This window comes from Engystomops pustulosus, chromosome 4, assembly GCF_040894005.1.
Source record: "Engystomops pustulosus chromosome 4, aEngPut4.maternal, whole genome shotgun sequence".
NCBI classification, from domain to species: domain Eukaryota; kingdom Metazoa; phylum Chordata; class Amphibia; order Anura; family Leptodactylidae; genus Engystomops; species Engystomops pustulosus.
Genome location: NC_092414.1, coordinates 160,916,238 through 160,942,829, shown reverse-complemented (window position 1 = coordinate 160,942,829; position 26,592 = coordinate 160,916,238). Strand labels below are relative to the sequence as shown.

At 39.2% G+C, this 26,592-nt stretch overlaps 1 protein-coding gene across 1 annotated transcript in view; it reads right to left on the bottom strand.

Annotated features, from left to right (window-relative positions):
* Positions 1-26,592, bottom strand: part of ADAMTSL3 (ADAMTS like 3) — a 332,874-nt gene that overhangs the window by 122,598 nt on the left and 183,684 nt on the right. Inside the window, exon 6 of the mRNA XM_072148344.1 lies at positions 18,794-19,030. Within this exon, the coding sequence (XP_072004445.1) occupies positions 18,794-19,030 (237 nt within the window). The remainder of the gene's footprint in view (positions 1-18,793; positions 19,031-26,592) is intronic.

The window sequence follows — 26,592 nt, the reverse complement described above, 5'->3', positions numbered from 1 at the left end:
AGATCAAAGGCTCGTAGACAGTGTGCTTTGGAGTAAGACTTTCCCAGCTCATGCTCCCAACTCCAAGCAACTGGTGGAAGTGGTAGTGTATCCGGTCAGTAAGAATGTCATAAATCTGCGATATGGCATCCTTAGTGGAAGGGGAGTTAAGGGATAGCTCTTCAAAATCATTAAGGTACCTGTGGAGTTTCAGGGTAGATTTAGAAACTTTGTAGAAGTGAGCTGTGAGTTGTTGGTATTCCCAGCTGACCTTGGGAGAGCTGGGTTGACCAGCCAGAAAAGACTCCAGAGTGTGGAGCCCATAGACAAGATGGTTTAACAGCGATTGGGGTGAGAGGGCCTTCCTGGTTGAACAGGGACCACTTCCCATTTAGCGATCTAATAGTTAGCAACGACTATGACATAATGAAGGGGATTTGGAGCATTTTGTAGGCCAAAGAAGATAGCCAAGGGAGGTTTGACAATGTTATCCCCAAAAGCGCTTGGACTTAGCCAATGGCCGTCGGAAATAATTCAGGATCCCACTTGCCACAGCCAAGATGTAGTAGGCCCTGCAATTCGGAAGGGCTAGACTCCTTGCAGTTTTTTTTTTCTATCTAGAACAGTTCTAGCTACTCTGGGGGCTGAGGAACACCAGATAAACTTAGAAAGGAGGGCCTCCAGCTCATGAAAAAAAGGAATATTCTGAACAAATAAAGTAGTCGGGGGGAGGACATTAATTTTTACACTGTTAATGCACCCCAACCATGAAACATGATGATCCCATTTGGATAAATCAGCCTTGATAGAACGCATCAATGGGACATAGTTCAGGGCATAGGTATCAGAAAAGTTCTGATTTATTAAAGCCCCTGCGCCAGTTTTCTGTCTGACTTTGCACATTTTTTAGTGCAAACTGCTTGCACAGGTATTTCTGTGTCTGAGACACATTTTTGGCGCACGCAAAACAATTGTCCGAAAAACAACACTTTGTGGCTCAGGTTGAACTGTACCTGCTGCAACACAAATTTATATATATATATAAATGTATTTATAGCTAAGGATGTGATACGCCCTCAGAGGGCTATAACATCAGCTCTGTGGTACCTTGAAACTCACTATTTTCCTATGAAATAGGCAAATTCAATTGCCTGGTTATTTTCTTTCAAAAAATTTATAGGGTTTAGGGGTGCTTTTAATTTTTAATCTGTTTGATTGCTATACTTTACAGGTTGCTGCTGTTTTAAAATTTCTAGCAGATGAAAACAAGATATTTATTTCAGTTTTTGCAATATTATGATGTGTAATTATGATTTATTCATGTGAACATATGACTATGATGTATCTCTGAACTCTAAACATGTCCATCTATTACATTTAGGACACGTGAAAGTAAATATTTTCAGTTTGGACCACATTTTTTGCCATCAAAGTAAAAAATTTTGTAGGCGCCTATGTGTATATAGGCAACTTTAAAAATATGACAAGTGTCTGCTTTCAGAAAATAAGTGGTTTGTTTGTTGGGGTTGAGTATAATTCTTTTGCTGTCATTTTGGTCTTATTTGTAAACATCAGAATTGTAAAAATTGCTCTGGCCAATAACGCAACAAAATTTCCAGAAATGTCTGGCAGTGAAAAGGTTAAGGCAGGTCACATGTACGGTATGTGCTCAGAGGGGTTCTGTCACCCAAACGATGCATCGATCAGCTGTTCTAGTTGCTCTTAAAGTGGTTTTCCCACCAAGGCAGTTGCTGATTTGAGAAGGGTCTCAGTGATGAGACACCCAGAGATCATGAGAACAGGGGGGGGGGGGGAGGGGGGATCCCTGGTATCTCTGTCGGACCCCTCGACGCTCTGCAAGACGAATGGAACAGACGGCCGCACATGACCGTTCGGCTCCATTCTTCTTCTGTATGATTTGTACTTGTGACTTTCTTATATGAACTTATATTATGAATGTATAACGAAATTATTTTGTACTGATGAATATATTGATGAACATTGTTTTAAACTTATAATAAATTAATTTTAATACAACAGTAGGGATTGTGCTAGAAAAAGCAATTGATTTTATCCCACTTCTTGTCTTGTCGGGCGCCCAGCCTCTTTTCTTGAGCACATCTAAACTATTCAGGAGGTGTTTGTGATCCAGGTGCCCCCTCAGAATTCGGCTGGATTTTCCATTTTTTCCATTATAGGCTTACCAAATTACTATGATAAACTTCCACCGACCTTCGTACAGAAGTTGACTGAGGTTATCCGTCCTACAATCCTATGAGACGTATGCTTGTTTTCCCTCACAGATTAGTCTAAATTTTCATGATGTCATTTATAATAAAACATTAGATTAGTTGCAATCATTCTGTTATTTTAATGTCTAAACTAATCTGATAAGAAGAGTCACTATACAAGATATTTCAGTAAATCTCCCTTTCATTATAAAAGGATTAGTTGCTTGATAAATAAACAGATATATGAGGTAAGATAAAAATGTCCATTGTAATGAACGATGAGGATCTCCAGAGATTTCTTGAGGGTAGACCTTACTTCACCAATGGGCAGAAATGAGAGTCTTTCATGTTTAGCCCAGAGGTTAATATGAACCTCATTCCATCTTTATGGTAACAGTTATTTGTCAGGGCAGGACTCTCGAGGACTTGTCTGCTCACTGTAAATGTAATGACAAAGCTTTGTAAACGGCATCGCTAAATCAAAGCAGAGTAATGACACACTGTGAGGTGAATGTGAGGTGCCGGAGAGAGAAATAAAAACATATTTGTACGTTCATTGGACACTATCAGAGACTATATCTAACAGGATACCAGTCAGCCTAAGGCTAACTACCATAATACACTGCAATACAGAATCGGGTCCCTTAGTATTCACATTTCATAGTGGGACTACAAAATAGTTCAACCATTTTTTTTATTAAAGCCACAGCTATTTTTTTTTTTTTTGCAATTTTTAAAAAAACGTTTTAACTTTAAAAAAACACATTATCCATAGCAACAAAATTAGTGTAGAGAAACACAAATTTTACTTTGTAATGTAGACCAGAGAAGTCTGGGAGATCATACAGCTGTACATGGGCCATGACAAGTCAAAATATTGATAAAGTGGAAGGGGGAAAGGGTGTAGATGAAGGAGTGATAGGAAGGATTGGAGAGGGAGGAGAGGCTTAGGGTGGTGTAAGGGGGCCTGCTCCACTGCTTAAAGGGGTTTTCTCATCAAAAATGTTAAGCCCTATCCTGTGGATATGGTCTAACTTTTTAGGTGGGTAAACCCCTTTAAGCAGTGGAGCAGGCCCCTTTACACCACATGCTGATTGGTGGGGGTCTAAGTGATAAGAACCCCACAGATCTCATCAGATCACAAGGGTCTGACGGGGTACGAGGTACCTTTTTCAGACCCCCTCATTGCTCCCTGAGATGAGTGGAGCAGATAGAAGTGCATGCCCATTCGGCTCCAGTGATCTCTATAGAGCTGGCGGAGATTGCCGACCCCCCGTTCCCATGATCTGTGGGGGTCTCATAGTATCATAGTATCATAGTATATAAGGCTGGAAGGAGACGCAAGTCCATCAAGTCCAACCTTCAAGAATTAAATAAATGTTTTATCCCCATAACCCGTGATATTTTTTCTCTCCAGAAAGTCATCCAGGCCTCTCTTGAACATGTACATAGAGTCCGCCATAACAACCTCCTGCGGCAGAGAGTTCCACAGTCTCACTGCTCTTACAGTAAAGAACCTTTGTCTATGGTGATGGTAGAATCGTCTCTCCTCTAGGCGTAGAGGATGCCCCCTTGTCCTGGTCACAGGCCTAGGTATAAAAAGATCTTTGGAGAGATCCTTGTACTGTCCGTTCAGGTATTTGTACATTGTAATGAGGTCTCCCCTCAGTCGTCTTTTTTCTAAACTGAATAATCCCAAATTTTGTAATCTGTCAGTGTACTCTAATCCCCCCATTCCCCTAATAATCCTGGTTGCTCTCCTCTGCACCCGTTCCAGCTCTATTATATCCTTTTTATACACTGGTGCCCAAAACTGTACACAATATTCCATGTGTGGTCTGACCAGGGATTTGTATAAGGGCAAAACTATGTCTTTATCATGAGAATCTATTCCTCTCTTGATACATCCCATTATTTTATTTGCTTTAGCAGCAGCCGCCTGGCTCTGGTCACTAAAATTAAGTTTACCATCCACCAATACGCCCAAGTCCTTTTCAGCTTCAGTTTTACTAAGTAATTGACCGTTTAGAACATAATATATAATATATACTATTTGTTTCCATGGCCCAAGTGCATAACTTTACATTTATCTACATTAAACCTCATCAACCATTTCTCTGCCCATCCCTCAAGCTTCCACAAATCCCTCTGTAATGCTAAACTATCGACCTCAGTATTTATTACTTTACACAGCTTAGTATCATCTGCAAATATTGAAACTTGACTGTGTAAACCCACTACAAGGTCATTAATAAAAATATTAAAAAGAAGTGGCCCCAATACTGACCCCTGTGGCACTCCACTGGTAACATCAACCCAATATGAGAATGTGCCATTAATGACCACCCTCTGTTTTCTATCACTAAGCCAATTACTTACCCAGATACACAGATTTTCTCCTATTCCCAGCAGTCTCATTTTATATACCAACCTTTTATGTGGCACGGTGTCAAATGCCTTTGAGAAGTCCAGATATACAACATCCACAGCGTCCCCCAGATCCAGTCTTGAACTTACCTCCTCGTAGAAACCAATCAGATTAGTCTGACAGGACCGATCTCTCATAAACCCATGCTGACGCTGGGTTATAAGGTTGTGCACAGTGAGATACAACCTCTCATCACCGAGACCCCCATGATCAGTAAGTTAAGCCTTGTCCTGTGGATAGAGCCTAACTTCTTTGGTGGGAAAACCCCTTTAAATTGGGAGAAAGGCATATTTTGTGCCAAGGGTAAAGTATAATCCCACCAGGGAGTACTTTAAGCAAACACCACCAATATGCTTATTCAAAAAGGCCTTCCAGGGAAATTTCAAGAGATTTATCCTTTATCGTTTAACATAGTAAGATAAAATCAGGTTGTATTTTCGGGGTTTCTTAACACTATGGGGCACATTTACTAAGGGTCCACAGCCGCGAATCCGTCGGGTTTTTCCCGAATATTTCCGCTTTGCGCTGTAGTTCACAGGATTGTGGCGCACGTGATCGATTTTTGGCGCAATCGCGCCGACATTCGCGCGACAGAAATCGGGGGGCGTGGCCACCGGACAACCCGAAGGATTCGGAAAAACCGCAGAATTTAAAAAGCCATTTGTGTCGCAAGATCAAGCACTCACATACACCAGGAAAAAGCAGGTGAACTTCGGCGGACCACGGCGCAGCAGCGACACCTGGTGAATATCGGCGCATGGACCTTAGTGAATCCCGGCAGAACCCGAATCAGCGTCGGAGAACCCGCCGCTGGATCGCGACTGGACCGGGTAAGTAAATGTGCCCCTATATGTGTAATTCTACCAGATGCCAAGAAACATATACAGATACCCTCAAGAAAGAATTTCAGCTTTTGTCGAAGTCATCTGAACACTATTGATCTTCTTGGGGCATTTGCCTTCTTTAGCCTTTACCGTCTGAACTGTTTTTTGCTCCCCATTCACATTTGCCTCAGATTTCACACAACACTTTTCAGCTTCTGAACTTCATTATATCTTAGATATTAATATGCTGAAACAGTGAGCAACTCATAGTGATGTCATCTGGTCCAGATGTAGTTTATTTTACTTCAGCTTGACTGAGGTATCATTTTCACAGGTTCTGATAAATAATTCAAAATCAGGTGATGGGTTGGCCATGGCCAAACTACAGGAAACCAGATGAGAGGCTGAAGAACTAGATAGCAATCTTCTGCAAATAGTAAAAGTTGATCAAAAGACATATATTAGAGTTTGCTAAGAAGGTGAGTTAAGGAATAAATGTTCCAGAAGTCCAATGAGAAAATATTAATGTTTATAAGTGCAATTAAAAGGCTTTTAGCCTCAGGAAGATGGATTTTACTTCATCATCTACTGGAAGGTGTAAGTCAAAACACCTTCTAATAACTGAGCTAAATATTTATAAAATAATGAAATGTAAACATTTTTGTTAAATATTCTTTTAAGATAGAAGACTTGGCTCTAATTCTGATTAGTGGCTGAAATGTGCATATGGTTGAACTGGACAAAGTCCATGAATAATAGAAGTCTAATTAAGAAAAAGAATGTGTTACTTTTAGATCTGAGAGCCAAGTGTTTCATTACACCTTACAATCGATATCGGTGGATAATATACCAAAAAATCAGCATATACGGTAAATGGTAGTATTTAGTATAACAGTAACAACTCCAATTTGAAAACCCCTATCCCTTTCCTAGACACAATTGCAATCTAAAATTATATGTTTTTGTTTTTTTGTATTTTTATAAAAAAAAGATACACTAACATCCGGTCAATAGATATTGGTCTGGTGAAAAACACCCAGAAAAGTGACCAAAACATTTAGTAATTTCTACACCTCCATCTAGTGTGAGAATCTTGACAAATAACAATGAGAGTCTCCCAGAACAGAACACTTTTATAAAGACTAAAAGTGGCCAAACTTTGACAATACTATTTTGGCAATTCCAAACATGTGTCTAATGTTTATGAAATTCTCAGTCTACATTAATTTGTCCAAATGAAAAGTTAGCTCCTCCAGCATTCTCAAATTGTTGTAAAAAAGGGTTCCTTTATGTAATCCATATTGTTACAAAAATGCAATTCCAACAAATCCAATTGTGGCATACAAAATAGGCAAACCTACGTGTTTCAGGCCTTCACACATGGCCCTTACTCATGGTTTATTTGACCTTTACTTAACACACATATTTATATAAAAAACACACATTGACTGACACACCTCAACTGATCCAATTTGATGACATTATTTTCGTACTAGGGAATACACATCCAAATTGAAATTCAATTAGATCTGGTTTAGGTTCTCTTAATGAGCACCTGAGTGCGTGGGTGAACCCATGCTTACGGTTCATAGTGAAGAAGCTTCCTGGTTTCTTGCAGAACACCAAGGAGGTTTTGAAGTGCATGGATAAATTACAGTGGTCTCCCCATTATCATGGTTGTCCTGTGACATTGTATCCTTATAGACTTGTATTCCGTACGATAATGCTCTTATAGCTCTTCTCATCTTATGGATAAGCACACAGATTATTCAAGATAACTTAGAGAGTTCATTTTATAGGGCGTACATTTTCAACATTTTTAAATTTTTAATGTTATCCATTATCTCCAGTTAGAGGGTTGTCCCATGGGGGTATGTTTCTCTCCATCTTTAGCCAATTTATACGTGGCATATGTGAACATGTACTCTATGATGCGCATAACCCTAATGTACCCTACATACAGTGGTATGGTCGGTATAGTGACGATACCCTGTATGTGTGGCTGAGACCCCTGAAGGTATTCTACAATTTCTTACTTTCATAAACAATAACGAATGCAATCTTGTACAGGCAGTCCCCGGGTTACATACAAGATAGGGTCTGGAGGTTTGTTCTTAAGTTGAATTTGTATGTAAGTCGAAACTGTATATTTTATAATGGAAGTTCTAGACAATTTTTTTTCTTTTGCCCCAGTGACAATCGGAGTTTCAACATTTTTGGTGTAATTGGACCAAAAATTATCAATAAAGCTTCATAACAGACATCTTACAGCAGATCATTGCAGTCTGGGACTATAGTAACATCCAGAGAGCTTCACCAGAGGTCACAGTGGGCAGAGGGGTCCGTCTGTAACTATGGGTTGTCTGTAAGTCGGGTGTCCTTAAGTAGGGGACCGCCTGTATATACATATGATACCCATTCCAAATATATTTAGTTTTTTGGATGTTCTTTTAATGGGCAATAGAACATCCTCGAAAATCACTACACAATTGTAAAGAAAGATTAACAGTGGTAACACATTATTATATATAGATAGTTTCCATCCTAGGCATATTGTCAATATTTAACCTGTGGGGGAATTCCCCAGAGCAAGACACTGTTGTAGAAAAGACGATGACTTTGGGGATGAATGTGTCATTGTATATCCAAACGAGTGTCTCAATGGGGATATACAACACAAATGATAAATAAGGTGTATGAGATAGCTAAATCAAAGGGCAGGGAAAGTTTACTATTTGGGCCACATAAAATACAAAATGATTCTGAATGCATGATTACCTTTTCTACTAGATATAGCGCCAATTTACACGTTATAATCAAGATAATTAAAAAATATTTGCCTATTTTACAGTCTGATGACAAACTCAATGATATTTTACAGGAAGAATGTAGATTTGTATCTAGGCGGGCTAAACCTGTAGGTGTCCCCTTCTATGTATGAGCCCAGCCAGATTGGTGGACACAATTGGCTTAAAACAGAAGGGTCATACAGATGTGGAGGCCTCCATTGCAATGCTTGCCCTTACATCATACCTACGAAAACATTTTGTTCTACACAAACTAACAAATCATATAACATCAAAACGCTGGTTAATTCCAATACTAAATACTGTATATTGTTTATTTGATTTGTTGTAGCATCTGTCAATAGCAATATAAAGGCAGCACAAAAAGATCATTTAAAGTTCGATTGGGGAACATATAACTGATGCTACTAGAAAGGAAAGAAATAGATGAAATATATGTTTTTGGTATTAATCATATGGACACAGGAATGGTAAAAAATAAGGATATGTCTAATTTATCAAAACATTATCGGGAGATGCATAATGGAAATATGCATGGTCTTGTGGCTACCTTCATAGAAAGAGTTACAAAACCGGTTAGAAGAGGCAATTGGGTTTATAAATTAAGAAATAGGGACGCCTCTTGGATCCTGGAGTTGGATACCAGGCATCCGAGGGGTCTCAATAATAGGACAGAACTTATGTATATTTATGAGCCATTATAATTCTCTTCTTCTCTCCTTTTTATTTGTTTGTTATTGGATTCACTAATATGTATGCATTTCATCAAGTTGAAATGCTGTTCTGTAAGGCTTAATCAGCTTATATAATGACAAAATGTTAACTGTCAATTGACATCTATTGCTCGTCCCTTTTCACATGTGTTTGTGGATTCGGGAAGGAGTGTCTATACACAATCGTGCTTCAATGTGGGTGTGTTTTCGCAGCTATCTCAAAAGGACATTAAAAAGGTAAATTTTATTAGGACAACGTTAAAAAATATATTCGTAGGGCTGCCTATAATAATTTTCTTTATAGAACAAAATTGACAAGACGAACATACATAAATTGTAGTATGGCTTCCAGCACACTAGAGGTAATGTGTGAGAATGATGGTGCTATGTTTATTCGTTGTGCACACACTTATCGCACCCAATCACTCAACCACTGTAAACGAAAATGCTGGAACCCATCCATCTACAACACTAAATGGTGCTTAGCCCTTGTGCTTGGGTATTTGTATCAGTTCACACATGAGGGTCTGCACCTATTGTGACCATACGTCAATAAGAGCCTGACGCGTTTCCCCGCTACGTGTAATTAAGTAGCGGTTCATCAGAGGATTATTATGAAAGCGACCCCTATCTCTCATCTATATTTCCTAGCATTAAGCATTGATGTCAGCTTGCTAACTAAGCTAGAGTACCGAGGGGTCGGTCACGTTGGTATGGTGACATACGCCGGCATTTGTTTGGCCGCGCATGATGCCTGCGTCCTGGGCTATTTAAAGATTAACCGGTTAAGGACCGGGCCCTTTCCTGTTTTTTCATGTCCATTTTTCACTCCCCACCTTCAAAAATCTATAACTTTTTTATTTTTACACGTAAAGAGCTGTGTGATGGCTTGTTTTCTGCGTAACAAATTGCACTTCATAATGATGGTATTAAATATTCCATGCCATGTACTCGGAAGCGGGAAAAAAATTCCAAATGCAATGAAAATGGTGAAAAAACGCATTTGCGCCATTTTCTTGTGGGCTTGGATATTACGTCTTTCACTGAGCTCCCCAAATGACATGTCTACTTTATTCTTTGGGTCGGTACGATTAAGGGGATACCAAATTTGTATAGGTTTTATAATGTTTTCATACATTTACAAAATTTAAAACCTCCTGTACAAAAAATATTTTTTTGATTTTGCCAACTTCTGGCGCTAATAACTTTTTCATACTTTGGTGTACGGAGCTGTGGGTGGTGTCATTTTTTGCGAAATTTGATAATATTTTCAATGATATCCTTTTTAGGACTGTACAACCTTTTGATCACTTTTTATAGATTTGTTTAGATTTTTCAAAATGGCAAAAAAGTGCCATTTTCGACTTTGGGCGCTATTTTCCATTACGGGGTTAAAAGCATTGAAAAACCGTTATCATATTTTGATAGATCGGGCATTTTCGGACGCGTCAATACCTGATGTGTTTATGATTTTTACTGTTTATTTATATTTATGTCAGTTCTAGGGAAAGGGGGGTGATTTGAAATTTTAGGTTTTTTTATTATAATTTTTTTTTTTTAAACTTTTTTTTATTTTTATTTATACTATTTTTCAGACTCCCTAGGGTACTTTAACCCTGGGTTGTCTGATCGATCCTATCATATACTGCCATACTACAGTATGGCAGTATATGGGGATTTTCTTCCTCATTCATTACAATGTGCTATCAGCACATTGTAATGAAGGGGTTAAAACGAAATAGCCTCGGGTCTTCGGAAGACCCGAGGCTACCATGGAGACGGATCGCCGCCCCCCGATGACGTCACGGGGAGCGGCGATCCCAGGCAAGATGGCGGCGCCCATGCGCCGCTATCTGTTTGAGGCTGCCGGCAGCTTTGCCGGCAGCCCTCGCTGTAAAAACACCCGCGATCGGTGCTAGCACCGATCGCGGATGTTACCAGTAAGCCTTTGCTGCAATATGCAGCAAAGACTTACCGGCTATGGAGAGGGCTCAGCCCGTGAGCCCTCTCCATGCAGCGCGACGCGACCGCCGCCGTGAATACACGGCGGGCGGTCGCGAACCGGTTAAGCACCGCCCATGTCTCAAGACAGACGTGTCTCTTTTGTTCTTCACATCATTGATGTGTTCCCTAAAACGTCTTCTAGCTTCGTGAGTTGTTTGCCCAACGTATTGTATGTGGGTGTGTTTTCCCTCTTACAGAAATTATGTCATCAAACTGGATCAATTCTGGTGTGTCAGTCAATCAGTGTTTTTTATATAAATATATGTGTGACGTAAATAGAATAGACCATGAGTAAGGGCCATATGTGAAGGCCTCAAACACGTAGGTTTGCCTACTTTTTATGCCCCTGTTGGATTTTATTTTTGTAACATGAGGGATTAAATAAAGGAACCATTTTTCGCAACAATTTTAGAGTGCTGAAGAATCTAACTTTTTGTTTGGATTATATCTGCACCGGTGGCTAATGGGGTTTCCTCTCCCCTTCTCCCTTTCTTCGTGCACCGGTTTGAAGGACTTCTTAGGTGGTTTCTATGCATTACAAGGTGAGCTGACTACATGCTTATTGTTTTCAATGTGAACACAATCATCCCGTTGTTTATTTATTACATTCATTTGTATCAGCCTCAAAGCTGGTAAGCTTATTAATATTGTATGGCCAGTTTAAAGCGGTTAGCCCATTAAAAAAAATTCTCAAATTCCTTAGTGATGTTGACACAATAAAGAAAATGTTTTACTCAATTTTATTGCTGTTGTAGCTCTAATCACTCAGTGATGGTCAGTGCAAAATTCTAGAGTGTGGGCATCGACTCTCTAAGCAGACACTTTATGATCACTCTAGTTCTGTGGGATGATGTTAGGGTCCAGGTTTATATACACTTTCATTTAACTTCTGAACATTCACTAGTATCTGACACATAGAAAGAAAAATAAGACTGATCAGAGATGTGAGATGATGAGATCCATGAGAAGCATATTACACATAACATTCTCAGCCCTGCAATAACAGCCATAGCATACACTATCAGCACTGCTATATATCTCCCTACCCCTGGATAAAGACCTTATCTGTCTGTAGCTTGTAGCTTTACTCTCCTCACGCTACTTGCGGTCAGGATGTCTCTGTGTGAGCTCGTCTTGGAATGCAAGGGGAGGAGCTAGAGGCAGAGAGCAGCTCAGTGCAGCGTCAGACAGGAGAACAACGTGTCCTGCTTGACCCTAGACTTATGATTTAGGGTTGGATCCCGAAGTGTGTACACCAAGAATGATATAAACAAGTTTGGATTCTATCTGTGAAATACTGTATTCATGTTAATAACAGTGAATTAGAGAATGTGTTATTTTGTTATCCTGAGTATATCTAAGAATCTTGTCTTCATGGGAATACTTCATTAATTAAGAAGAGAAGATACGTACGGCTGAGCTTTTGGGACACATATAGAAGAAATACCACTATACTCTACTCTCTTTACATATTTCACAGGGTTGATTGCTATTAGACAAAACAGGTTTGAAAGAATAGTGAATAATAAAAGAGGAAATAGTGGGATTTTCTTTGCACATTTTTTGTGCAGCTTCTCACATCTTTAAATACAAAGCTAATAAAATGCAGTGGTGACTCTATTGGGAGTAGAGGAGCTACCTAAATTATACGAGTTGTGATAACTGGAAAGGAAAAGGTCTATATAACACATCTTATGTAACTTTTACTATTGCAAAGGAGGATGTAAAAATAACATTTTACAAAGCGTAGTGTCTCCATGTCATGACACTGAACTTGTAATGGCTGATCTCCTGAGTACAACTTCATATTCTTGCTGTTGATTTTTCCAAAAGTCAAACTGAGAAAGAGACAGGGGAAGTGGAAAGAGATTGGAAATTTGGGGGGAAAAACAGTGATTATAACATGAAAAGGCATAAAAATAGTAAAAAAAAACCCATGAGATTCTTATTCCAGACTCTGGCTTAAGAACTTTATATCCCTAAAAGCTGCAATGTTTTCTGTTTCATTGCATTTCTCAGGCCTATTACTATTCATATAATAAAACATGGAGATTCATTGAAATTAACCAAAAATTATACATGACTAGTAAGTCTGAAAACCCTGAGTCCAATACACTATGGAGGTCTTTACATTTGTAGAATAATTGTATGGAATATGTTTATGTCACTCTTGTCTGTGATATGGGTGCCCAAATAGGGTAAAAGCCTACCTACATAGAATAAGAATAAACATGCCACCCCAGAATACAAATATACAAGTTGTAGTATGAAGAATATGAGCAGATAGTGTAAGTAATACAGGTACTTAATACTCTAGTAAGTAGGTATTATATAAGGCACAGTGTGTACTACATTTGCCACTGTTTTCCAATAGTGATATTCTGCCTGGATTCATGACAGGCAGATTGAGTAGTTGAGGAGATCAATATATAGTATGTGGCAAAAGATTAAGTTGAAGATCAAGATTGTTGCAATGGATGGTCCCATTCAGTGATAGTTACTTCTGTATACACACTCATACAGCAGAAGCTGTACATTATGTAAGGCAGACCCAGGGGACACACAGACATTGAGCCATGATGGTAAACCCACTTTCCCTCTTTGGGCCTCTGTGCACACATGGAACACAACAAACAATAAAAAGGTCGAGTGGACAAACCGGATCAGTAACAGTGGGAGCAGAAAAAGACAAATTCGTAATCCAAACGAGAAGTCAGAAATACAGACCAGAGATCACATACCAGAAGGTTAGCAAAAGCGGTCCACAATATTCATGAGAGGGCGGGACTATGGAGTCACTGCCAGCCTATGGAGCTGGAGGGGCGGTCCAGGGAGGAAGCAGCGCCTCTATTGTACTATGCAATAGTGTCTGCTAACTTGATTGGAGAGTTTCAATAAAGCTAGCAGCTTAATACTGCTAAAATTGGGCTAGTGCTAGGAGTTGCTTACTTCAGTAAGCAGCTCCTAGTGCTTCTTTTATAGGTCACAGGTCCTCTTTAAGCTCTGGGATAAATGACAGTAAGTGAGGCAATTTTAAAATATGCATCCAAAGCCAATCAAAAATTATTTTGATTTGCTTCAATACCTGAGAAATGGCAAATTCGTACTGAATCAATAAACCAACAAAAAGATTCCCTAATCTCTGAATCAACAAAAAGATTCGCTCATCCCTAGTTATAAATTGCATTCATTTTGGCTAATGTAAAATTGGAAACATGTAACAGTAACAAAAAGTCATGCATATTATGAGAAATAGCTAATATAAAACAATTCGCTGAACAGTATCCTAGAGAATAATACTACCCTGCTTTATGTCATCTCAGAGACAGTGCTTAGCTTATTCTGGACAACATCCCATAAACAGGATTTAATAACAATAGTATTTAGACATAAGTAATTTATTTCTGAACACCTATTTTATGATGTCGTCACTACTAATGTCTCACCAGGAACGTCTCCCAAGAAAATGATTTGTGACTTACAGACAGTGAGGGGATGTGGTCCACATCAGCAGAAGGATATGTTTGTTTAGATGACCTGCCAAAGCATTTGTAGTTCATGCCAAAAACTTGTCACAACTCCAGCACTATTGTGGCATTCAGTAGTAAGTGTTAGACACAAGCCGTGCTGCATATAATCACCATTATCACAAATACACTTATAATACCAAAATGTTTATCAATTTCATTTTCCTGAGATCTCCTGACCTGCTGTTACCAGGATTTAGAGAGAAATCACATTAGTCTGGAGAGAACAACGCAAGTTCTCTCTGATTGTGAATACATGTGAATGTGTTATCTACACATGGCTATAACTTATCATTTTACTCTTGTTTATGATGATGACACTGAAAAGTGTTCTCGAAAGAAAAGAAATTGTCAGTCTACAATGAGGCCGGAGTGAAAATTGCAGGATTTCGGAATTATTGTAAAGATATGAATAGTGACATATAGAGTGTGAATTGCAAGACTAAAGGGAAACAAACTGAAAAATATGATATGAAATGTAAAAGCAAATAAATAATTTAACAACTTGAGTTAACAAATGATCATCTCCATGATGACACATTCCCTTTAAAGGGTTGAGCACTATTATCAAAGTTTAACAGGTCAAATATAAACCCTAAAAGGGTCACTCATAACTTATCTTGGTACAGTTTGTCGGGAGCCAAGGGTCATGTGACCCTCAGGCAGCCGGACTTCTGACTTCCTGTTACATCCAGTGTCCTGCTTGCTTCCGATGGATGGAGGCGACCATGCCAAAGACATCAACAGCTCGCTACCGCTGCCCGGTGGTCATGTGTCTGGTGGTTGCTGGCAACAGGGTAAGTTTGATATCCTAATTCTAATCCTATTAGAATCTTACACTTTCCCTGTTAAATTTTGCACATAGCAGCAGCACAACATTTCCTGGGAGAGGCAGAATAAAAAAATCTTCTATGATCTTGTAAAAACTACAAAAGTGCCTAAAGAATGATACCTTTATTGGCTACACTCTACATCAGTGGTGGCGAACCTATGGCACGAGTGCCAGGGATGGCACTCAGAGCCCTCTATATGGGCACCCGCACCATCACCCCAGGGCAGGGTTCGCCAGACAGGACTCAAGGCCTCTTGTACTCCCAGGCAGCCCAGAACCCTAGACTGAAGCTACAATGATAATCCAAACGTCTCCTCCTTCTTTCTACTCTATTGGTGTCCTCAGGTGCCTATACAATTTAGACCAGTGAAAGGGAGTAATGAGTTACTGTTTAAATTGTCGCATTGGCACTTTGTGAAAAATACGTGGGTTTTGGTTGTAGTTTGGGCACTCATTGTCTAAAAGGTTTGCCATCACTGCTCTACATACTGGGAGAGACAGGTGAGCCAAATAACGCCATATGCATAAAAGTTTTTGAGCAAAGAGAGTTTGAAAAGTTTGTGACTTTTTATTAGGTTTCAGCATAAGGGTATGATAAATCGTTCACAGTATATATGCAAAATATCATTTAAAATCCGAAATATTTGGAACATCCTAAAATCCTAATAAAAAGTATGTAACAGCCACTTTCTTTTCTTCTTGCTTCTATTATTTATACACACAGCCAGTGATATATAATCTATCACTTTCCATTTTAGTTTTATGAACATGTATGCAGCATCTTATATCCCACACGACATTTATGCGATTTTTGAAGAGTTCTTCTGCCAGCCAGAGAATACCACCATTTACAATCCAGGATAAGAGGAAAAAAAATACTTTGCGATTGAAATTGTATAGAAGCCTGTCATTTTTTCCACTCAGAGTAAGAAAAGGGAGATGATGGAGAATTGCTTTTTCAAGCGGTGTCAGTTTTATGATCCATTTAATTGGCTGATATCACTGAACTCGTGTATTTGCTGACAAAGTTACACTAGACACGTTTTGCAAGTGGTGAAATGGAAACCCCCTTTATTATGGCTTTTCTTTGGCCCACTGCTAAGTATATTAAATATTCAGAGAGAATTGGAGCAGAAGCAAAGGAGGAATGCTCGTGTTCAAAACGTCTTGAAACCTTTCAACTGACAATTAACTAATGCTAATAATTTCATGATGCATTATATCTTATAAGCCAACTCTGCTGAAAACTACAGGTGGCTCCTAAAATTAAAAAGAAAGAGTTGTAAAGTGTCCAGGGAGCTGCAGATACCTACTGGGCGGGTGTGCCCACTATGGTGCTCATAATCATTCCAACACCCAATACCTCGACAGAGACAGGTACAACCCACAGTCCATTTTGAAGCCAAATGGAGGTCACAGAATGGTAGAGAAGACAGTGAAGGTCTTGACTGAGACTGCATTAGCTCTGTCAAATTTACAAATACGTTTTCCACGATGGGACGAGGAAAACAGTGGGGGTCATTGATTACAAAAAACTTGCGGTGTTTTATTTTACTCTTGCGCCTGAATTTATGAGCTGTTGGCACCACTATGTTGGTGTTTTCCAACACTCTCGACTTGGTGCCGCTTGTGAATCCACCAGTTTTCTTGAGCTTCTATTTTTTTTTCCGACATGTTTTTTGGCACAATTTGTGGCACAAAAAGAGAGCAACTAAAAGCAAGTCTAGGGAGTTCTAAATCTTGCAGTTCCAGTGGCACAATTTATGGCACAAAAAGAGAGCAGCTAAAAGCAAGTCTAGGGAGTTCTAAATCTTGCAGTTCCAGTGCCACCCTGCACCAAAATTAAATGCCCCTTAATGTGTCTTTTGCTACATTGACATTCAGGAAGCCTTATGACACGATGTGGGATTAAAGCCAAACCAGTATATCTATTCCAGAAGGAGCAGATTCCCAACTGTAGACAGCACTGTTCCAACGTGGTTGTGTCTCTTCAGTACAGTTTAAGGAACTTGTTTGGCTTTTGATTAGAGTCAGAGAGTAAGAGTTCTCATTATGAAGACTTTGCCAATTAACGCTGTCTGTCATTAGGCTTCCTAAAAGTCATGCTTGATGTTAAGTGGGGTGCCTTACAAAGTAGCAAAAGAGGCATGGTTTTCCTTGTCCCATCCTGTAAAAGTTATTTGTATATGTTCCAGAATCCCCTAGTCGAGCATCAATGCTATAAATCTCCACACACCTAAAGGTGGCCTTAAAGGGGTTTGCCCATACAAGAAAGTTCCACATTTTAATCCCCTAGTGATGTCTACACAATAAAGATCATTGTTAACCCACTGACAATGTGTTAAGATTATCAGGCTACAGGTGTAGCTACACGTTTATTAAGATTCTGAACATTCTACAAGTATCTGACACAGAAAAAGAGAGATGAGACTGATAAAAGATGAGAGATGATGAGATCCATGAAATGGATATAAAACACAATGACAATCTCAGTTCTGCTAACTCACCTATAACATACACAGTCAGCTCTGCTATAAAGCCCTTATCTGTCTGTAGCTGGTAGAGTAAGTCTCTGCACATGAGAAAAGTCCAACCATAGCTAGAAGATTTACGATTGGATCCAGGGACAACCAAAGTCTTAAACCCCAGGACTGAACTATATCTGTGAAATGCTGAATTTTTGTTCATAGCAGTGAATTAAATTACATGATATTTTGTTATCCTGAGTATATTTAAGAAGTCTTTGTGGGAATACCCCATTAGTTGGCAAAGTCTGCATTAGGAGAATTCTTATTTCCTGACCAAAGTATAATTGAAGCAGGAATTGATTGGCTGTCTTATCAGATTGCTCTGTGGCTATTCAATGTAGGTAACAATTGTAAAAATAAACCTAAAGTATCATCCTTTTTCTTCTGTCACTTGTCATATTTCCCCAAAGCCAATTTCCAAATGTTGGCAAATATACGTTAAACGATCCTCATGAACATGACTGAACCAAGTCTACCAAGGACATATACATAGTTCACCAGTTCTGCCTTTCAGAGTTGAATGTACCTGGTGGGGGAATTTATCAAATTGCTGCATTATTTTTGCAACTTTTTGCTTTAAATAAGTTGTTCAGGGTAATAAACCTCCCTCACACAGATGTACATATATACATATATTATTTATTATCTTATTAGTATACTATTTTAGCATATATGTTTATATATATATTATATATTTCTGGACAACTGATAAAGGGGGTCTGATATCTGCTGTAAGTCCACGTATTTTGGCTCTATATAGAGGTACAATTTATTCCCATAATAGGCATGGAAGGAAATAAGAGGCATATAGAGGTACAGGTCAGACCCTGTAATGGCCTTTGTTTCAATGAATGGATATAAAATGGTGGAGATGTGTACTCATAGCCACTGATATATACATAATATAACAGAACACTTACCTGGCAGATCCCACTGATGCACATGTCTGGAGACTCTGTGTTACATCGCGTTCCATCAAGGACTTTAGGAGAAAGCTCCACAATTAGGTTCTTTCCCACAGCTTGGCATTTGAGTGCACAGGGGGCGGTAGCATCATTGTAGACTGGCTGCCACTCATAATACTGCCCTTGGTACTTGACATCATTGTGTGCTGAACATTGCTGAGCCCGAAAGTCCCCGACATCAGAAGGACAATCCTGTGGCAACATTGAAATACACACAAGGTGACATAACAATGAATGAAAATAAAATAGTGTTTTTAAAAAAAAAAAAAAAGACAGAATGCAGAAGAGATTTTAGAGTAAAAAAGAAAGGATGACGATAAGAGCAAATGTGTGGAAAAGTGGGCTGACATAATATTCTTTATACTATACATTTCACTGATAAAAATTCTTTTTTAGATTATTTTCTATTGTTTTTTTTTAATTTTTAATTGATTTATGCAAAGTGTGTTGGAAATGTAGTAACCATTTAAGGTCTAATAACGATAGCATCATGGATTTATTTCTTTAAGTATCTTTTTGAGGCAAATCCTAACCATGACTGATTTCAAAGCCTTATAATAGTTCTCTTGGGCTTTCATGTTATAATGCAAAACAAAATGTAGAGGTATGTAGATTATGGTAATGTGAATGTATAGCAGTTCTGAGTACGTCCCTGTGTGTGTACAAAAGTGAATATTATGTGCCTGTGTGTAGCGCTGAGTGTGGTACTATGTGTGTAAAGAAGTGTTGAGTGTGTTCCTGTGCGTGTGTAAAGAAGTGATGAGTGTGTTCCAGTGTGTGTAAAGAAGTAATGTGTGTGCTCCTGTGTGTATAAAGAAGTGTTGAGTGTGTTCCTGTGTGTGAAGAAGTGATGATTGTGTTCCTTAATGTGTAAAGAAGTGCTGAGTATGTGTGTAAAGAAGTGCTGAGTGTGTGTGTAAAGGGATGAGTGTTTTCCTGTGTGTAAAGAAGTGATGAATGTGTTCTTGAGTGTGTAAAGAAATTGTGACTCCATTTGTGTAAAGAATTCTTGAGTGTGTGTGTGAGTGTAAAGAACTGTGGAGTGTGTTCTTGAGTGTGTAAAGAAGTGATGAGCTTGTGTGCAAAGAAGTGCTGAGTGTGTGTTTAAAGGATTGATGAGTGTGTGTGTGTGTGTGTGTGTGTGTAAAGAAGTGGTTAGTGTGTTCCTGTGTGTGTAAAGTAGTGATGAGTGTGTCCCCTAGTGTGTGAAGAAGCAGTGACTCTGTGTGTGTGTAAAGAAGTGATGAGCGTGTTCCTGTGTGTAAAGAAGATTGAGTGTGTTCTTAATGGTGTGTAAAGAACTTATGAGTGTGTTCCTGAGTGTGTAAAGAAGTGATTAATATGTTCCGGTGTGTAAAGAAATGCTGACTCTGTGTGTGTAAAGAAGCAGAGCAATGTGTACTGAGCTTGTGTGTGACCAGTGAACAATATTTTTCCTTTTTTGGATAACTAAATCTGTGGTGCGTCTAAATTGGTGTGTGTACCTTGTGACTACTAACATGGCCTTTACTAATGAAATTCTAGAGAAAAGAAGAACTGTTTATTATCATTTCTATTTTATTTTACATGGAGAATAAATGTCTCAATGTTCAGTGAAAAGCATAATATCTGCTGTGATTTTACCTAACCGATTTAGTAAGAATATATCTATGTGTACAAAACGGTGTCCAGGAAAATAGTGAAGTATATTACTTTGGGGCCAGATTGGATTTCACATTCTATTAATGATTCCAGGGAAAGTGGTTGAATAACAGGGGCCTACCCTTTAAATAAATGAAGAGAAATGCTGAGGAAAAACATAAGCTGAGTGTACATCAGCAGAAGGTGCCGGATTTGGAAATCTGTATGACATTGGCCTCTCAGTAAGGTTAACATCTCAAAACAGGACCAGAGTGAAAGATGTCATGCAATAAGGCTGAGCTGTTTGAGTATGCAATAAATGTGTTAACATCTGGATTAAATAGACTTTATTATCCTTGTAACTGAGAATCAGGAATGGACCGATCTTTGCGGCACTTGTAGCTGGTAATTTTAGTGGCCTCCTGACACTATATAGTCATCCCATCATGACCGATGTAAGATTAATCCTCACTAGTTGTTCTTAATAAAATGACACCTGTAAAAACTAACTGAACGACGGAGACATTATAAAACCCTTTATCATTGCTAAGGTCGGAGGACTTTACATCTTATCTTCAAATATCAAACGTTAGTGTCTACCTTTGGGATAAGGAACGTACAGATCATAGCTGTCAAGTTATCAATTAACAAGTTTCATGAATCCAGAGGAATATGCATGTTATTTCTATAGCAGGGGAGGGATATACAACTGCCTTATTCTTCTTGTATAAAAAAATTCATCCTGTCAGAAAATACTTTCGGGACTCCCATAGAGGAAAATGTGGAGAATTATACAAATATATGTCCATTTTGCATTATATTTTAAATGGCTCCAAGGAGCATAAAAGCCTTAACAAATTTAAGAAAGAAAGGTCTGAGAGCAACACAAAAGACATTAATGAGCTTATATTAAGGTTAGTCTCACATTAAAGGGGTATTCCCATATGGGCATTCACATTTAACTAAATTCATTTTCCACATGTAAACATTTCTTCAATTGGTTGTTATTAAAAAAATGTTCCTGTGTGAAGATAATTCATAAATTCCTCATAAATGTAGCCATGTTCTCCCTTAGAAACGAGATAGCTTCCTCAGATACGACCACCTCACATTCTGGCAGCAGTGGCCAGACATGCACTATTGAGTCCTGTCTGACCTCCTGGATTCTGCAATCATTCCTACAGGACGGCTTCTTATTTCTGCGAATTTAACTGTACCCATGTTCTGCAGATGATACACAGTGGCCTCAAGTCTTTTACTCCAATACCCAAGGATGAAAATGAAATACTTAGCAAAAAGTTGTGTCATTGAAAAGGACCAAACAAAAACACCAGACAGAAAATTGACAGACGGCCCAGACGAACAGACAAATCCAAGATGGCTCCACCGACCCTAATGCAGAAGTTACAGGGTCATGTCTGGGGCAACTGAAATTGTGTACAGCAAGACTGATAGAGACAGGTTGGAATTATATCTGTGAAATGCTGTATTTTTGTTCATAACAGTGAATTAGAGAATGTGTTATTTTATCATCCTGAGTACATATAAGAAACTCATCTTCGTGGGAATACCACTTTAACTCCTAAACGCTCTGTGCCGTAGCTCTACGGTAGGGTTTGTTGCATATTGCAGCAAACCCCCACCGCTAATAACCGTGGTCAGTGCTTTCACCGATCTTGGCTATTAACCCTTCCCGACGGCATTTAAAAGATGGCGGCCCTTGGGTCTTCGTCAGACCCAAGGCTGTATGGTTTCTGAAGATTTGTTACAATGAGCTAGTGGCTCATTTGTTTTTATAGAGGTCGGCCGTGGACCAGAATCAGGTGTTCCATGGCCCAGTCTTGGGCAACGGACCGTTGGTTGGGAAACACTAATCTATAAGATTGCTGACTCTTTTCAGCACACTTTCACATGACTTTGAAAGCAATTTCATATAGTCTGGTGGAAAAGTTTCACATAAAAGACAAACTTCTTAAAGTGTCCCCGCTAAGTACAGATTGTGTAGTTCAATGGAAACTTTGTGTAGTGACCTGTGACAGATCGGATACAGGTTATAAATTCTTCTTTGGTTCTATACTTTTACATTGGAACACTTTTCTTAGATATCACCCAACTCTGGCATGTCCTCAGTCCCTCCTCGTTCTGTAGTAGCATGAGTCATGTCTATGCCCCTGCAAACTATATTTACAGACATTTTCCCCTCAGTTTATAATACACAAGCAAATTTGTAAGGACAATTATTATATGACGCAATCTTTATGTTATTCACTTCTTTTATTAATATAGGCAAAATATTACATTACTGTCCTCCTCTTTCATAAAATGAAACATTTTGGATAGAAGCCTAGCATTAAATATTACTCTGTAAGCCACCTAAATAACTCTTCATAAAATGGATTCCAGAAACTAATGTAAGTACTAAATGTATTGAAGAGAGCAGAAAAATGTAGATAGAAGAGGATTATAAAAGAAGTACAAAACAAGAAGGGCATATTAGGGTCACCATAGTCTAAGTTCTCCAGGGTTACCTTTGGAAGTTTTCTTCCACTGGTGTATGTACAACCTCCAGAGAAAACAAACACCTTGACTGGAGGTGTCCCCCTATAGAAACATTGGGGGGCCTTTATTATTGGTGGAATTAAAAAAAATGTGGTGCAATTTTATTTTCCATTGCTGCACATCTTGTGTCCAATTTATGGGGTGTCTGCGTCACTATTACGGCGCGGTTTTCTGACACTCAAAACTTTTTTTTTGTTACTTTTCTGGCGCTTCTAGTTTCCGGACTTCTTTAGTGGTGCAATTTTTGGCATAAAATTAGAGCAGCTAAAAGCTGGTCTAGCAAGTTCAATTTCACCTTCATGAATGGGGAGACATTTCTAATCATTTTTGTTTGTGCACAAAATTATGAATCCCTGGCGCCACAAAATTATAGCACACTTTCTGCGCCATCTTGCGCCCAAATTAATAAATACCCCCATTGTATCTGGGGGAAAATTTGTCTGTACACATAGAATATGTTGGACAATGAGCAGATACTTTGCCAGCTTTCTACTAGAAGCTGAATGTCCACATATACCTAAATGTTGCACATCAGGCAACTCTGATATCTCACTCATAATCACAAAATGGATCAATGCTGCTGCCAGAAATGAATCCTTTAGAGACAATAGAGGTACACAACATCCAACATATTCAAGCAGGTAGGGATTATTCATAGTCTGACAACATAACCCATAGCAAGGTGCAGGAACTAAATACAAAAGTACAAAACAACTAAATATTAGTGAAAAAAGACAAAATGGTTGAAAAAAAACTACTAGTAGATCAGCTGTGAAAGAGGACCAAGTCCCTTAAAATTCATTTGGGACAACGTATCAATCTGTCTATGCCAGAAAACTGGAGTAATTTGCACGTGAAAAGCTGTGCACCACATTTATTGAAAGTTATGAACCATTTTTAGGAAGTTTTAGAACTCGTCCGAAAAAGTGTGGGGTCGTGTAGACGGTTTTGGCGCCTGGTGGCAGTATGGTGACCAAACACGTGTGGCATTTTACTGTAATACTACTGTGTGTATGGCCGTGCACTGTGCATCGCTATGGAGAGGGGAGAGCAGCACTCGCCCCTCCTCCTCCAGCTACAACCGAATGAATATACATTTCGAGTGAAAGTAGCCTTATACTGCACCAGATTAATCATCCAGTATCAGACACAATGGAAAACATTTACTAAGGGTCCGAATCGCATTTTTCCGCCGGGTTTCCTGAATTTTTCTGATTTGCGCTGAATTGCCCCAGGATTTTTGTGCACGCGATCAGATTGTGGCGCATCAGCGCCGGCTTTCACGCAAAATCGGGGGGGAGTGGTCGTCGGAAAATCCGACGGATTCGGAAAAACCGCGGCATTTAAAAAATTGTGTCTCAAGAAATCACTCACATACACCGGAACGAAGCAGGTGAACTCCAGCGGACTTCAGCGCAGCAGCGACACCTAGTGGACATCAGGCGCACGACCTTAGTGAATCCCGGCAGAACCCGAATCAGCATCGGAGAACACTCCGCTGGATCGTGACTGGACCAGGTAAGTAAATGTGCCCCAATGGTTAATCTGGCATAGTAGAGAACTGTCTAGTTCTACTCTGCACTGGTCTAAAGACCGACACATTAATACATTTCCCCCATTGTGTTGTCAGACTATGAATAAACCTCCTCATTTGTCTGCACTCTCTTGCCTATCCCTCATTATACAGGCATTATGCACTGGAAGCATTGTTTCTACACTCTACATGAAGGTACAGTATGTGTCATGGTAAATGTCTTTACATTGAATGGATAGGCTCTACACTTTTAATAATAAACAATTGCATAATGATTGTATATATTACACATAAGAGAAATATGTATGCACAATGGATCCTGACCTAACTCCATCAATGTAAACTTGCTCCTGGCTTCTTACCATAAAACACTTGACCATAGGAAAAAAAAAACACATGAAACCAATTGCTCTGTAAAAAAATTCTAGTTTTCTGATTTGAAAGACATTTATTTTATGTGGGGCCATGCTCCGTCACGCTGGTATTATAAGCTGCATGCAGACTCATGCCTGCTGAAAACTTGTCTCCATCTGTGAATGAGGCTTGTTCTAAGTAAACCTTCAGCATAGAATACAGGGACATGCCAAATATATACTGGAAACTGGAATTTCTGTGCAACAAATATGTTGTCACAGGCTTCATGATTAGCCACGATAGCCCAGTCCTCTGTGTGACAACAGACCATGACATTTCTAGTACAGCTGACCTGTAGAGGGGTCTCCAAAGCCCCTTATGGTGAGAATGCTGATATTTGTATCACTGTTGGAACTTTTTTACAAAATGAATGAATATGCCAGATTAACCTTTGGACAATTTCACAATTATAACAGTCTAGTGTAGAAGTTTTTTTGATGCATATTTATATACAGTTAAGAAGTCTGTTAGTTGTATATTGACTGAGCCCACTGATTTCAGGCATACTGGATGACAAGGAAAATGAAAGCTATGTAACAGTCCGCTGCTACATTCTAGTAATGCTGTGCCTTTCCAGGTGTTGATGCAGCACAGTTGCCCCATGGATTTATGAGGAGGCCAAAGCCTCCTGATAAATCCGGCGAGTGTCGGGGATAACATCATAAACTGGCACCCATAGCACTAGCATATGATAAATCCCCCCCCAGGCAAACCAGTAACCATCTCAGATTGAGAAGGAGAGTCACAGATGTTTTTAGGTCTGGCACATGTCTCTCACAAATTGTACAACTACTCATTTATTCTACAAACAGTAGGCCTTCCAACTGTTTGGAGTGGGACAGTCCCATTTTCTGGGTCCTGTCATCCTGGGTTGCAAATCCATATGCATGCTCCAAACACTGACAGTGTTGCCTGCAATGGTGACGCGGTACGCTATAGGTTACCCTCATCACCACTGAGCCACAGCGTTATAGGCCATGCACAACGTTGGTAGATAATAGAAGAGGAGATCTGCTGCCCCATAACATAACAGTAAAAAGAATAGAAGGGAAAAGGACATAAAAAGGAACATTATGAACATGGGGGCTATAAAAATCGGAGCAGGTATAAAGAGGGGAGATAGACAAAAGGTGGATATGGCTACAAAAAAGGGGCATTTTATTTAAGGAGAACAGAAATGGGAAAATTATGAGGAGTGGCTTCAGAAAAGGGGGCTTTATACAGTTTAGGGGCAATTTAAGTGGGGATTTTACGAAGTCGGGGCCACTAAGGGAGACATAATATTATATGGGTGCCAGTACTAGGAGCAAGTCAAGATGGGTTTGATATGGGTCAAGGACTTCGTTAGGAACCAGTCATGGTTGAGCTGAAAACGTTTTAATGTGGTGTGCAGCTTATATCACTCATTGGGTCTCCAAAAATTTGGAGGGCATGCATAAGGTATGCATATTTAGGTTCAATTTAAAGCCTGCATAAAGCATAATGCGTGCATAAAGCCTAAATCAGTAAAACCTTGGAGGTTACCAAACACTCCTCGGTTGAACTTGATGGACAAGTGTCTTTTTTCAACCGTATAAACTATGAAACTATGAAACTTCATTGGCATCCGAATTTGTCTATGGTTACA